At 55.1% G+C, this 13,330-nt stretch overlaps 1 protein-coding gene and 1 long non-coding RNA gene across 4 annotated transcripts; one reads left to right on the top strand and one right to left on the bottom strand.

Annotated features, from left to right (window-relative positions):
- Nucleotides 1–1,023: 1,023 nt before the first annotated feature.
- LOC111525647 lies at nucleotides 1,024–3,824 on the bottom strand. Its single transcript, XR_002726168.1, has 2 exons — nucleotides 2,033–3,824; nucleotides 1,024–1,563 (listed from the first exon to the last, which is right to left on the bottom strand). It is a non-coding gene; the product is annotated as an uncharacterized LOC111525647 (long non-coding RNA).
- On the top strand, nucleotides 3,033–9,613 carry TGFB1I1 (transforming growth factor beta 1 induced transcript 1). 3 transcript variants are annotated; one of them, XM_023191124.3, is made up of 11 exons: nucleotides 3,033–3,917; nucleotides 5,155–5,270; nucleotides 5,396–5,448; nucleotides 5,558–5,700; nucleotides 5,876–5,963; nucleotides 6,077–6,182; nucleotides 6,290–6,484; nucleotides 7,590–7,763; nucleotides 8,054–8,135; nucleotides 8,434–8,582; nucleotides 8,964–9,613. In XM_023191124.3, exons 1-11 carry the CDS (start codon nucleotides 3,587–3,589, stop codon nucleotides 9,228–9,230), a joined length of 1,704 nt encoding a protein of 567 aa, XP_023046892.1. In that variant the 5' UTR covers nucleotides 3,033–3,586; the 3' UTR covers nucleotides 9,231–9,613. The 3 variants fall into 3 exon arrangements, with proteins under 3 accessions (XP_023046892.1, XP_023046893.1, XP_023046894.1); XM_023191125.1 differs by having other exon boundaries at nucleotides 3,884–3,939; XM_023191126.2 differs by lacking the exon at nucleotides 3,033–3,917 and adding an exon at nucleotides 4,134–4,165.
- Nucleotides 9,614–13,330: the final 3,717 nt, after the last annotated feature.

Genomic DNA, 13,330 nt, shown 5'->3' on the forward strand with positions numbered 1-13,330 from the left:
CGATGTCTGGGACCTTTTTACTCACATTGGACTGGGCATCAGTATTTTATTTTATTTTTATTTTTGGAATCTTGCTCCGTCACCCAGGCTGGAGTGTGGTGGTGCAATCTTGGCTCATTGCAGCCTCCGCCTTTCTGGTTCAAGCAATTCTCGTGCCTCAGCCTCCCAAGTAGCTGGAATTACAGGTGCCACTATGCCCGGCTCTTTGTATTTTTAGTAGATACAGGGTTTCACCATGTTGGCCAGGCTGGTCTTGAGCTCCTGATCTCAGGCGATCTGCCTGCCTTGACCTCCCAAAGTGCTGGGATTACAGGTGTGAGCCACCACGCCCAGCCAGGCCCTATCTTCAAATATAGTCACACTGGGAGTTAAACTTTGATGTATAAAAGTGGGAGAGGCACAAACATTCAGTCCACAACACTCCCTTTCCCCCAACCCTAGGCAACCACTGATCTATATCTTATCTCTACAGATGACCTATTCTGGACAAGTCATATAAATGGAATCATACAGTGTATGATTTTTCATGTCTGGCTTCTTTCACATAGTGTAATGTTATCAAGGTTCATCCACACCGTAGCATCTCATTTCTTTTTATTAGGAATAATACAGTTTCACTTTATGCATTGCTGTGGTTTGAACATGTCCCCCCAGAGTTCATGTGTTGGAAACTTAACCCCCAATGCAACTGTTGAGAGGTGGGAACTTCAAGAAGTGATTAGGTTATGTGGGCTCTTCTCTCATGAATGGATTAATGGCATTATTGCATGAGTAGGTTAGTTATCAAGGGAGTGGACAGTTGATAAATGAATGGGTTCTGCCCCCACCCCACCCCCTCTCTTGCACTGTCTTACCCTTCCACTTTCTGCTGTGGGATGAGGCAGAAAGAAGGCCCTCACCAGATGCAGGGCCCTTGATCTTGGACTTCCCAACCTCTAGAACACAAAGAAATCTCTGTTCTTTATAAATTGTCCAGCCTTAGGTATTCTATGATGCAGCACAAAACAGACTAAGACATGGATATGCCACTTTTGTTTCTTCAGTCATCAGTTGACGGACATTTGGGTTGTTTCCACTCTGGGGCTATTATGAATAATGCTGCTATGAATATTCATGTACAAGGTTTTTTTGTGGAATAGGCTTTTATTTCTCTTGGTTACATATCTAGAAGGGAAATGGCTGGATCATATAATTCTATGTTCTATGTTTAAACATCTGAGGAACTGCCAGACTATTTTCCAAAGTTAGTGAATGATTTTACATTCCAACCAGCCATGTGTGAGGGTTCCAATGTCTCCACATCCTCACAAAAACTTGTTAAATACCTCTTTTTTTCAGTTTTTTTTTTTTGAGTCGGAGTCTCCCTCTGTCACCCAGGCTGGAGTCCAGTGGCACGATCTCTGCTCACTGCAACCTCTGCCTCCCTAATTCAAGTGATTCTCCTGCCTCAGCCTTCCGAGTAGCTGGGATTACAGGTGTCCGCCACCATGCCCAGCTAATTTTTGTATTTTTAGTAGAGACGGGGTTTTGCCAAGTTAACCAGGCTGGTCTCAAACTCCCGACCTCAGATGATCTGCCTGCCTCGGCCTCCCAGAGTGCTAGGATTGCAGGTGTGAACCACCGAGCCTGGTCTCTAAAATATTATTATTATTATTATTTGAGATGGAGTCTCGCTCTGTTGCCCAGGCTGGAGTGCCGGGGCGTGATCTCAGCTCAATGCAGCCTCTGCCTGCCAGATTCAAGGGATTCTTCTGCCTCAGCCTCCCAAGTAACTGGAAATACAGGCGCCCACCACCTTGCCCGTCTAATTTTGTGTGTGTGTTTTTAGTAGAGACTGGGTTTCATCATGTTAGCCAGGCTAACATGATCTTTGCTCACTGCAACCTGTGCCTCCCGAGTTCAAGTGATCCTCCTGCCTCAGCCTCCTGAGTAGCTGGGATTATAGGCGCCTGCCACCATATCCAGCTAATTTTTGTATTTTAAGTAGGACGGGGTTTCACCAAGTTAACCATGCTGGTCTCAAACTCCCGACCTCAGGTGATCCGCCTGCCTTGGCCTCCCAAAGTGCTGGGATTACAGGCATGAACCACCGAGCTTGGCCTTTAAAATATTATTATTATTTGAGATGGAGTCTCTCTCTGTTGCCCAGGCTGGAGTGCAGTGGTGCAATCTCAGCTCACTGCAGCCTCCACCTGCCAGGTTCAAGGGATTCTCCTGCCTCAGCCTCCCAAGTAGCTGGGACTACAGGTGCCTGCTGCTGTGCCCGGCTAAGTTTTTGTGTGTTTTTAGTAGAGACTGTTTTCACCATGTTAGCCAGGCTGGTCTTGAACTCCTGACCTCAGGTGATCCACCCACCTCGGCCTTCCAAAGTGTAGGGATCACAGGCATGAGCCACCACTCCTGGCCTAATTACCTGTCTTTTTTTATTATCGTCATCCTAATAGATATGATGTGGCATCTCATTGTAGTTTTGATTTGCATTTCTCTGGGGACTAATGATGTTGAGGATATTTTCATGTAATTATTGGCTATTTATATAACGTATTGAACTGTCTATTCAGGTCATTTGCCCATTTTTTTTCTTTTTCTTTTTTATTCTTGAGACAGGGTCTCCTCTATCGCCCAGGAGTTCAGTGGCACAGTCTCAGCTCATTGCAGCCTCTGCCTCCCGGCTTCAAGTAATTCTCGTGTCTCAGCCTCCCAAGTAGCTGGGAATATAGGCGCCCGCCACCACGCATGGCTAATTTTGTATTTTTAGTAGAGACGAGGTTTCATCACGTTGGCCAGGCTGGTCTCGAACTCCTGACCTCAAGTGACCTGCCCGCCTTGGCCTCCCAAAGTGCTGGGATTATAGGTGTGAGCCACCATGCCCATCTGGCATTTTTAAAAGCTCCCCAGGTTGTTCTGATTTGCTCCTGGGTTGAGACCCATAGTCCAGTGCCCAGATCTGTCCAAGAGAGTGGCTGCTGCACTGTTGTCTGTCCACAACTACCTCTAGGGCCTCTCGTTTCCACCTCATTTCTCAGGGTCTCAGTCCAGGGAAGCCTTACTACTTTGTGGCTGGAGACTTTGTCTTGCTTTCTGCTCTGAGTTCATCAGTAACTTGGGAAAGGGCTGTTTGGGAGCAGGCCTGGGCCACCTCAGTGTTGAGGAAGGGCTTTGTCTTGCAGGCTGGCTGGGGGTTGGTTGCCTGGGAGTGTTTGCCCCGCATTTGCAAAGGGCTTGCGCCCGGGTTCGAGTTTACCTGTGTCTATGACCAAGTCTTGGAGGGAAGGTCCTAGTGTAGAGTCTGTGGGTGGGTTCACTGTGTCTGTCCCCGTCCTTGAGATTTCTTTGTGTCTAGTATGTATGCCTCTTGGGGCCTCTATTTAATCTGTCAGGGTCTCCGATGGGAAGGTCTCTGAACCTGAGGTCTGAGCCTTAGAACATCTCTCCTGCTACCAATCCAAAAATTCCGTCTGGGACGAGTCTCCCAGGAATGGCATGGGTGGGAGGGAGGCTCTTGTCTAGGACTCAGGCTCTGGCTTTGCGGGGTGTCTGCTTGGGGGCCGCAGTCCGTGTCTGTAAGTCTCCCTAGGGAGCGGCTATGGGGCTTGGTCTGGAGAAGCCACTTCTTTCTGGCACTGGCCTCCTGGGGCTCCCTGCAGCTGAGGCCAAGGCTGGGGTGTGGCCGCCTCCACCGCAGGCCGGCGGGCTGGGCTTGGGTGGGCCGGGGCGCTCCCTCGTTTCCACGCCCCTACCTCGGGTTCCCCCGTTCATCGCCCCCCCATCCCCATCCCAGCGGGTCCCGGCTTCCTTACATGGTCACGGCCGGGCTTCCAGCTCCCGGACGTCCCCCGCCCCCCGCCCCCACCGGACACGGCCCCCGCCCTGTTCGCCCCGCGCCACCAGCCCGCGCCCCGCCATGGAGGACCTGGGTGAGTGGGGCCGGATCCCCGGGTCCGTGGCCCCTCACCGCTGCCCAGATCTGCCTCCCCGCCGTCGCTCTCCCGCATCTCCCCATCCCTGTCTTCTTGCTTCTGCTTTTCGCCTCTGCCCGCGCCTCCTTTCCAACTCCACGTCCCCCTTCCTGCCTCTCCCTTCCTGCCTTTCCCGGGCCGGCCGCTCCCTCCCTTCTTTCCTCGCTCCGCTCCTCCATCCCAGGCTGCGGCTGATGGAACGGGAGGTGCGGCGCCCGCGGGCGCCCGGGCGCGGGGCTCTGGGGAGGGAGGGGTTAAAGGGGCCTCGGCCCGGGGACCGGGAAAGTAGAGGGAACGGGAAAGTCTGGCACCAAGTTTTGGAGAAAAAAAGAGGGCCTGCCTGCGCCAGGGTTTTGGGAGAGGAGGAGTTAAGGGCTCCTGAGCACGGTCAGGGTCGGGTCCTTGGAGCAAGGAAGAGAATAGTAGCTCAGGAGTGCCTAGGCGCCCGCGAAGGCTTCAGGGTTTCACGCGAGTGCTCAGAGACGAAGACTGAGGGCAGGACTTCTGGGTTCTGGAAGTGAAGGGGCTCAAAGGACCCGGATCTCGGTATGCAGGGATGGGAGAGTGGTGTCTTGTCCGGAAAGGGGGACCCGGGTATCTCGTCCTCCCTGCGGAGCCTGGGGCTGGAAGGCTGTGCGCTCCACCGGAGAGAGGGGCTTCCGGCCCCCGGCGGTAGAGGGCGCTGCTCGGTAGGGGTAACTGACAGGGTACCGCAGAGAAGCAGCCAATCAGAAGACAGGTCCCAGCGAAGTGCCAGTGAGGAGCGCAGGGCGGGACTCAGGGGCCGGGGAGTGGCCAGGCTGGGCGGGGCCTGTCTAGGTACGGGGAGGAGTTAACGAGCGCGGAAGAGAGGCCGTCCAATGAGAAAGCTGGGGGCCAGGCACTGGGCCAATGGAGCAGTTTGGAGGGGAGCCAAATTTGGCTTGGTTGAAGAGCCCATTTTGACTGCATCAGAGAAGATGGGGAGAATAAAATAATCAGGAGGCTGGGTTTGTGCTTGGCTCCCAGCGTGAGCAACTGGGATATTCCGGTCATAATATTACTTGCTACCCTTTGAGCAGTGCTCTGCCTGGCTCTGGCCCTTTGACCTCTGCTCTTAATACTGGCTTCTGTCCTCCAGTACTACCCACTGGGAACCTTATCTTCCGATCTAACCGTGACCCCTGTCTCTCTCTCTGGTGGCCTCTTCCTGCAGACGCCCTGCTCTCTGACCTGGAGACTACCACCTCACACATGCCAAGGTCAGGGGCTCCCAAAGAGCGCCCTGCAGAGCCTCTCACCCCTCCCCCATCCTATGGCCACCAGCCACAGGTGAGATCGGATGTTGGGGCCTGGGGCAGCCACTAGGGCCAGGCTCGGCCTAGTCTATGGGGATCTCAGCCTGAGTGGGGCAGAGTGCAGGCCTGTCATCCCACCTGTGCGTCTTCGCTCTGTAGACAGGGTCTGGGGAGTCTTCAGGAGCCTCGGGGGACAAGGACCATCTGTACAGGTGAGGGGCCTGGCAACCAGGGCATAGGGGGCCAACTGAGGCTCATCCGTACAGGTGAGGAGGCTTGGATTCCCCACCGCTGAACCCAGGCTCCCACTCTGCTTCCCAGCACGGTATGCAAGCCTCGGTCCCCAAAGCCTGCAGTCCCGGCGGCCCCTCCATTCTCCTCTTCCAGCGGTGTCTTGGGTACTGGGCTCTGTGAGCTAGATCGGTTGCTTCAGGAACTTAATGCCACCCAGTTCAACATCACAGGTACCAGGGTGACAGAGAGAGACCTTGATGGGATGGGGGCATGGGAAGGGAAGGGCAGGGCAGCGACTAACAAGAATACACTTCCCAGAGTAGTAGTAAAAGGGACCTAAAGCCTCAAGTGGGAGGGTGCATTGAGCACAGCCCTATATGCAGCTTCCTCCTCCCCTCTCTCCAGATGAAATCATGTCTCAGTTCCCATCTAGCAAGGTGGCTTCAGGAGAGCAGAAGGAGGACCAGTCTGAAGACAAGAAAAGATCCAGCCTGTGAGTTTGGCATCCTTGTCAGGGCTGAGAGGAGATGAGTCCTGGATGTCTGAGTCACTAGAGGGAGCATTGCTCTGGGAGGCTCTGAGATGACACAAGCATGTTCTTCACAGCCCTTCCAGCCCATCTCCTGGCCTCCCAAAGCCTTCTGCCACCTCGGCCACTCTGGAGCTGGATAGACTGATGGCCTCACTCTCTGACTTCCGCGTTCAAAACCATGTGAGTTGGGCAGTGGGCCAGTGTCCATTTGTGGCTCCCCAACCCCTTCTAGACAATTCCACATCTGCTGCCTTGCTGACTCAATTTTCATGTCCTCCCCGCTGCAGCTTCCAGCCTCTGGGCCAACCCAGCCACCAGTGGCAAGCTCCACAAACGAGGGCTCCCCATCCCCACCAGAGCCGACTGGCAAGGGCAGCCTAGACACCATGCTGGGGCTGCTGCAGTCCGACCTCAGCCGCCGGGGTGTTCCCACTCAGGCCAAGGGCCTCTGTGGCTCCTGCAGTAAACCTATTGCTGGGCAAGTAAGTGGAGCCTTGTGAGAAGGGAGGCGGAGACCTGTCACAGACCCATCTTTAGTGGGAGCTGGGCTTTATGCTGTTGCCTTTTAATAAGTGAATCTGGGAAGTGGGTATCATTGTTACTTATATTTTATGGATGAGGAAACTGAAGCTCTGAACCACACAGCAGGTTAGTGGTAGGGTGAAAATTCCAACCATGTTACCATTTATTATGGTCCTACTGTGTGCCAGGCACTGTGCCAGCTCCTTTACAAACCCTCCTCTCATCCAATCTTCACAAAACACTCAGTGGCTCCACCCACCATCTCTTACACATCTACAAAGGCTCTCTCTTCCTCCATCAGAGTCTGGACTGGGTTCACTGGTCCTTGGCTTATTGACTGAGCAGATGTGATTGACAACAGCTGTGCCTAGGGGTTAACCTAGTGCCCCCTGCTAGATCAAGTACCTGACTCCTAGCCCAGAATTGCCCATCTCAGCAAAGGAGGGTGACATTGTGACTTTTGTGGATCATAGGCACTTTCATCTTCATGAATCCCTTTGTCCATTAAAATACATAGTTTTTTATGCCTGTGTTGGTGTAAAGATGGGTATGTTATTATTATATATTAAAGCATTTTCTTCATTTTTTATTCTGAACTTTTAAAAACTGATTTTTCACTTCCTCCCTCTTATTTATTTTGAGACGAAGTCTCACTCTGTGACCCAGGCTGGAGTGCAGTGGTGCGATCGTGGCTCACTGCAGCCTCAACCTCCTGGGCTCAAGCAATCCTCCCACTTCAGCCTCCCAAATGCTAGGATTAGAGGCACGAGCCACCCAGCCTGGTCTTAACTCTGATTTAAAAAGAAGTAAAACGTTTTTATGGGACCCTAAATGTATTGTGGGCTCCAGGCTCTGTGCCTGCTGTGCCTCATGTGTAGGTCAATCCTGGAGCACAGGTGGAAGATGGGAGCTGGATCTCCATCGCTTACAGGCTGCGTGATCTGGAACACTGGATTATTTATTCTGATCGCTCAGAGAGGACTCGAAAAACGCCGCGTAAACCTTGCCTCGCTGGGCATGTGGCCGTCAGAGCCGCTCTGACCACGCCTCACCTCCCACTCGCAGGTGGTGACGGCTCTGGGCCGCGCCTGGCACCCCGAGCACTTCGTTTGCGGAGGCTGTTCCACCGCCCTGGGAGGCAGCAGCTTCTTCGAGAAGGATGGAGCCCCCTTCTGCCCCGAGTGCTACTTTGAGCGCTTCTCGCCAAGATGTGGCTTCTGCAACCAGCCCATCCGACACGTGAGCCCTGTCCGGCCGCACTGAGCCCGCCCTGTCTCTCCCGGAGAGCTGTGGGACGGGCCTCCACCGCATGGGTCCCGCCCCACCCGCGCTACCCCACCCCTACCCCTACAGCTTGGCAATGTCCACAGCCCCTTGGACTCCATTCTTCCTTTCTGACTCCCACGTTCCTAGTTAGATCTTCTCCCCCGCCCCCCACGCATGCCTTAGCCCAGTCGCCCGGGTTCCGCGCGGGAGAGGAAGGCGCGAAGGCACGGAGGCCGCGCTGAGTGTCCTCTCCCTCCCTACAGAAAATGGTGACCGCTTTGGGTACTCACTGGCACCCAGAGCATTTCTGCTGCGTCAGTTGCGGGGAGCCCTTCGGAGATGAGGGTGAGAGTGAACTTGACTCCCACCTTAAAAGCTGCGGGTCCCCTCGACGTCTCGCCCCAGCCCCTCCGATCTCCGGAGTCCTCAGGGCCATGATTTTCCTTCTGCTCTTTTCTAGCCCTGCCCTCTCCCACACAGACTCCGGACCCAAGCCCTCCCGCTCCGTCCCGCCCCAGACCCGGCTCCTCCTTCCCCAAGGCTCCTTCGGACTGCCCCTCCTCCCGCCCCAGATCTCAGGTCTTTTGGGTCCCCCGCCCCGCCCGCACCTTTTGCTTTCAGCCCGCTTGGTTCCCTCTCCTAGGTTTTCACGAGCGCGAGGGCCGCCCCTACTGCCGGCGGGACTTCCTGCAGCTGTTCGCCCCGCGCTGCCAGGGCTGCCAGGGCCCCATCCTGGATAACTACATCTCGGCGCTTAGCGCGCTCTGGCACCCGGACTGTTTCGTCTGCAGGGTGCGCGCTGCGGGGCGGGGCGTTGGAGGGGCGGGTCAAGGGTGCAGGGCTATGGGGGCGGGGCCTTGGAGGGGCGAGTCAAGGGTGCAGGGCTGTGGGGCGGGGCCTTGGAGGGGCGGGTCAAGGGTGCAGGGCAGGGGGTGGGGCCTGGGGGGCGGGTCAAGGGTGCAGGGCTGGGGGCGGGGCCTTGGAGAGGCGGGTCACGGGAGGTGCTGCTAGGAGCCTCGGGTGGGGCGAGTTTTCCGGGCAGGGTCCCACTGGTCGGGAGGCTTCGCGTCTAGGGCGGGCTGCAAGGTCCCATGGCGTTATCCGCTAGTAACGCGCGTTGTCTGGCGGGGGCCGCTGACCTTTCTGTCCTCTTTCGCGGCCTCCCTTCCCCAGGAATGCTTCGCGCCCTTCTCGGGAGGCAGCTTTTTCGAGCACGAGGGCCGCCCGTTGTGCGAGAACCACTTCCACGCACGGCGCGGCTCGCTGTGCGCCACGTGTGGCCTCCCGGTTACCGGCCGCTGCGTGTCGGCCCTGGGCCGCCGCTTCCACCCTGATCACTTCACATGCACCTTCTGCCTGCGCCCGCTCACCAAGGGCTCCTTCCAGGAGCGCGCTGGCAAGCCCTACTGCCAGCCCTGCTTCCTGAAGCTCTTCGGCTGACAGCCCGCTCGGCTCGCCCTCTCCCCCGGAGGCCACGCCCTCCCGGTAAAGCGGGTCCTGCAGACCCAGAGGCCTTGCTCTCAGAGCGTGAGGCCCCACCCACTGCACAGCCCCGCCCCTAAGGTACTCTGAGTCCTCAGGGGTCAAGTTCAGAAAAGACCCAGCCAGACCTAAACCCACACGCCCACAAAGTGAATCGCACACAGATGAGAGCTCCCGTGCGAGCCTTCACTCTCTATTCCCACCCTTGAGGGAGCCCCCTGACTGGGGGAGGGTCCTTGCAATTCCAGCGAATCAGAGGCCAGGCCAGGACGTCCTTGTTCCCTGCACCCTCACTGTTCTGTGCACTTTTTCTACCTACATAAACACACGCATTCCACGTCTCCCTCGTGCTGTCTCTGAATGTGCGCGGGAGCCTGGCCCTGACGCCCCGCCCCCGCACTGGCTCCGTGCCCGGCGGTCTCCAGGCCACTGCCCTGTGGCCGCAGCGGGACCTGCACCCTCAGCCCTTGCAGGTAGCCACTCCTGCACTTCCTGCTTCAAGTATCAGATGAGCCTGAGGCTGGAAAGGGTGGCGACCCGCGCAGGACTGTACAGATAGTGGCAGAGCCAGGACAAGAGCTCCGAGGCCCCACCGAATCTTCCCGCCCTCATTACTCCTTCTTCAGTTCTGTATTTTGCTTTGTTTTCTTTTGTCCTAAGAGATGAGGTCACACTTTGTCGCCCAGGTTGGAGTACAGTGGTGCCATAGCTCACTGCAACCTCGAACTCCTGGGATCGAGCGATCCTCCCGCCTTGGCCTCCCAAAGGTGTGAGCTACTGTGCCCGCCCTTCCCTTTATTCTTGAAATAAGCTCTTACAGTGGTTCATGTCACTTTGGGAGGCACTTTGGGAGGCCAAGACGGGTGAATCACTTGAGGCCAGGAGTTTGAGACCAGCCTGGCCAACATGGTGAAACCCCGTCTCTACTAAAAATACAAAAATTAGCTGGGCATGGCACAGGCCTGTAATCCCACCTTCTCGGGAGGCTGAGGCAGGAGAATCGATTGAACTCGGAAGGTAGAGGTTGCAGTGAGCAGAGATGGCGCCACTGCACTCCAGCCTGGGCAACAGAATGAGACTCCGTCTCAAAAAGAAAGAAAAGAAAGGAAGAAAGAAAGAGAAGGAAGGAAGGAGAAAGAAAGAAAAAAGAGAAAGAAAAAGAAAGAGAAAAGAAAGAAAGGAAGGAAGGAGGGAGGGAGGGAAGGAAAAGAAGGAAGGAAAGAAAGGAACAAGCTTAATCTGCTCCCCTCCTGCACTGCCTTTGGTTCCTAGATTTTTTCCCCTATTAAAGGGCCTTGAGGGATGGAGCTCTACCCAGAGTGCCAGCTGTGCCCACCTTTTGGTTCTGGGCACTAAGGTGCAGCTTCCGTCTTACTATTGACCCACAACATCTCGGATCACCTGAATGTTTCATGTAGTTATGGCCTCAGCTTAACCCTTTCTCACTCCCAACCCCTGGTGTCCCAGTCAAGGCAGAACAATCAGCGCATTCAGAGCCATTACTTACTGTCCCTGCTGGCCCATCTGCCACCACCTGAGGCTTCTCCCAGCCTAGCCCTGTGCTGGGTGGTGCTGGGTCTAGAGATGAGTCAGGCTCACTGTCCTGGAGAGCCCCAGGCTGAGGAGGCAGATACTTGGACAGAGGAGGACACTTGGTGTGGCCAGGGTGTGACTGAAGGAAGCACTGGGGGCTGTAGAAGCCAGAAGGTGGCTTCTTAACCCAGACTGGGAGTCAAGGTATGCTTCCTGGAGTGACTGACACCCAGGACCTGAGCCGAGTCCCAGCAGAGAAGGATGGGACCAGGGGTTTTCAGATGTGGAGGATGGGGTCATAGGTTTCAGGTGTGAAGAAGTTCAGGTTCCATCTGAGTCCCTATGTGTCCCAGGGTGGCCCTCTGGGTCCAGAGTCTAGGGACCTCTGGTGTTGGAAACGATAGGTCCTCAGAGTCCTTTCCAGCTCATCAGGAAGAGCTAGAAGCTGCAGGGAGCATGTATGGGCACGAGGAAAAGGTGAGGCGTCCTTGGCCCTACCCTCTGCCAGGTCCCCAGATCTCTTCCTTTCTAAGGCTCCTCTCCCATGGTCTTCCCAGGTCTCCTGCTCTTTCCCTTCCATATATTCTCCCTGAAGAATGTCCCCCCCACCCCAGCCTGTAACCACCTTCCTATCTTGAGGATGCCCAAATTGGCATTCATTCATTCACCAAATATTTATTGAGCACTCCTGTGCCAGGCTCTGGGGAGACAATGGGGAACCAAGCAGCTATGACTCATGCTTTCAGGGAGCCGAAGTCTAGTAGGGGAGACAGATGACAGCCAAGTACAAAGGTGACATGAGTAATGAAGGAGCGGTATCTTCCCGATCGCCTAGCTAAAGCCAGCGCTTCCCTGGTTTCCATGCCACGGCCCCTCCCTAGTTCCTTCCTAGCACGCAGTGCTCTTGCAAGTAGGAGTTTCTGTTTTTGTTTTTTTGAGACAGAGTCTCGCTCTGTCACCCAGGCTGGGGTGCAGTGGTGCCATCTGGGCTCACTGCAACTTCTGCCTCCTGAGGTTGAACCTCCGGGTTCAAGCGATTCTCTTGCCTCAGCCTCCTGAGTAGCTGGGATTACAGGCATGTGCCACCACACCTGGCTTTTTTTTTTTTTTGAGTCTGAGTTTCACTCTCGTTGCCCAGGCTGGAGTGCAATGGCATGATCTCAGCTCACTGCAACCTCCGCCTCCCGGATTCAAGTGATTCTCCTGTTTCAGCCTCTCGAGTAGCTGGGATTGCAGGCATGCACCACTATACCCGGCTAATTTTGTATTTTTAGTAGAGATGGGGTTTCACCATGTTGGCCAGGCTGGTCTCAAACTCCTGACCTCAGGTGATTCCCCTACTTCAGCCTCCCAAATTGCTGGGATTACAGGCATGAGCCACTGCGCCTGGCCCTTATTGTTTTTGGCTTCTATCTGATTCTGCAACCGGAACAGAAGCCCCCGAGAGCAGGCAGTGCATTTGTTTCGCTGACCATTTTCTCCCTGGTGTTTAGAACAGGTCCAATATGTAGCCAGTCTCCATATGTGTTTGTTAATGAAGGAAGGAACCAGGAAGGAAGGAGAGAGAGAGTACAAAGGACAAAATAGAGAACTAAGCTAGGGGAGGTGGGGAAGAGATTACTTTCACCAGGTAGTAAAATGTAAAGTCTCAGCTGAGAGCTGAACATGAAGGAGCCAGCCGTGCAAGGCGCCAAGGAGAGCATTCCCAGCAGACAGGAAGCAGGTGCAAAGGCCAGGGAGGAGGAGAGAGTCTGACGCCTTGGAAGAAAGAAAAGGCCACTGTGGCTGAATTGGAGCCAGCAATGGGGAAAGCAAGAGGGGGCAAGGCCAAAGAGGAAGGAGATGTCACATCATGAAGGCCTTTGACGGCCGTGGTGAAGGGACCTTATCTGAAGTGTCTGTAACACACACGTGTCTCTGACACCTGGCACTGGATTTCTCTCAGACACTTTAAACTCATCAACCCCTGAAGCAGACACTGTGGGTGCCCCACCCATTTACCTGCATGGCCCACCTTGGAAGTCACATACAGACAGTTTCCAGACACCCTGACTTGCAGCTCCTCCCGGAGTTTCTTGTCTGAGGCTGCTCTTGGGAGGAGGGAGTGTGTTCCGTGTTCTTAGCAGGCCTGAAGTGTGTGTGGGCATTTGTGCAGATTTTAGCCAGTGACAGACACGAATCAGGAAATAAATACCCCAACCATTGCTACGGTGCGTTCTTCACAGTGTCTCAGAGTGTCCTTTTTGGGATCAGGCTCCAACTGCTCTTGGTGGTAACCTGATAAATGACACACCCTTGCACCAGATGCGGTGGCTCACACCTGTCTGTAATCACCAGCACTTTGGGAGGCTGAGGCAGTTTGGCTCAGGATTTTGAGACCAGCCTGGGCAACACAGTGAAACCCCATCTGTAAAAAAAATACAAAAATTAGCCGAGTGTTGTGGCGTGCCTGTAGTTCCAGCTATTTGGGAAACAGGTGGGAGGCTCCCTTGAGCCCAGGAGGTCGAGGCTGCAGTGAGCTGTGA

Source organism: Piliocolobus tephrosceles, chromosome 17, assembly GCF_002776525.5.
Source record: "Piliocolobus tephrosceles isolate RC106 chromosome 17, ASM277652v3, whole genome shotgun sequence".
NCBI lineage: Eukaryota > Metazoa > Chordata > Mammalia > Primates > Cercopithecidae > Piliocolobus > Piliocolobus tephrosceles.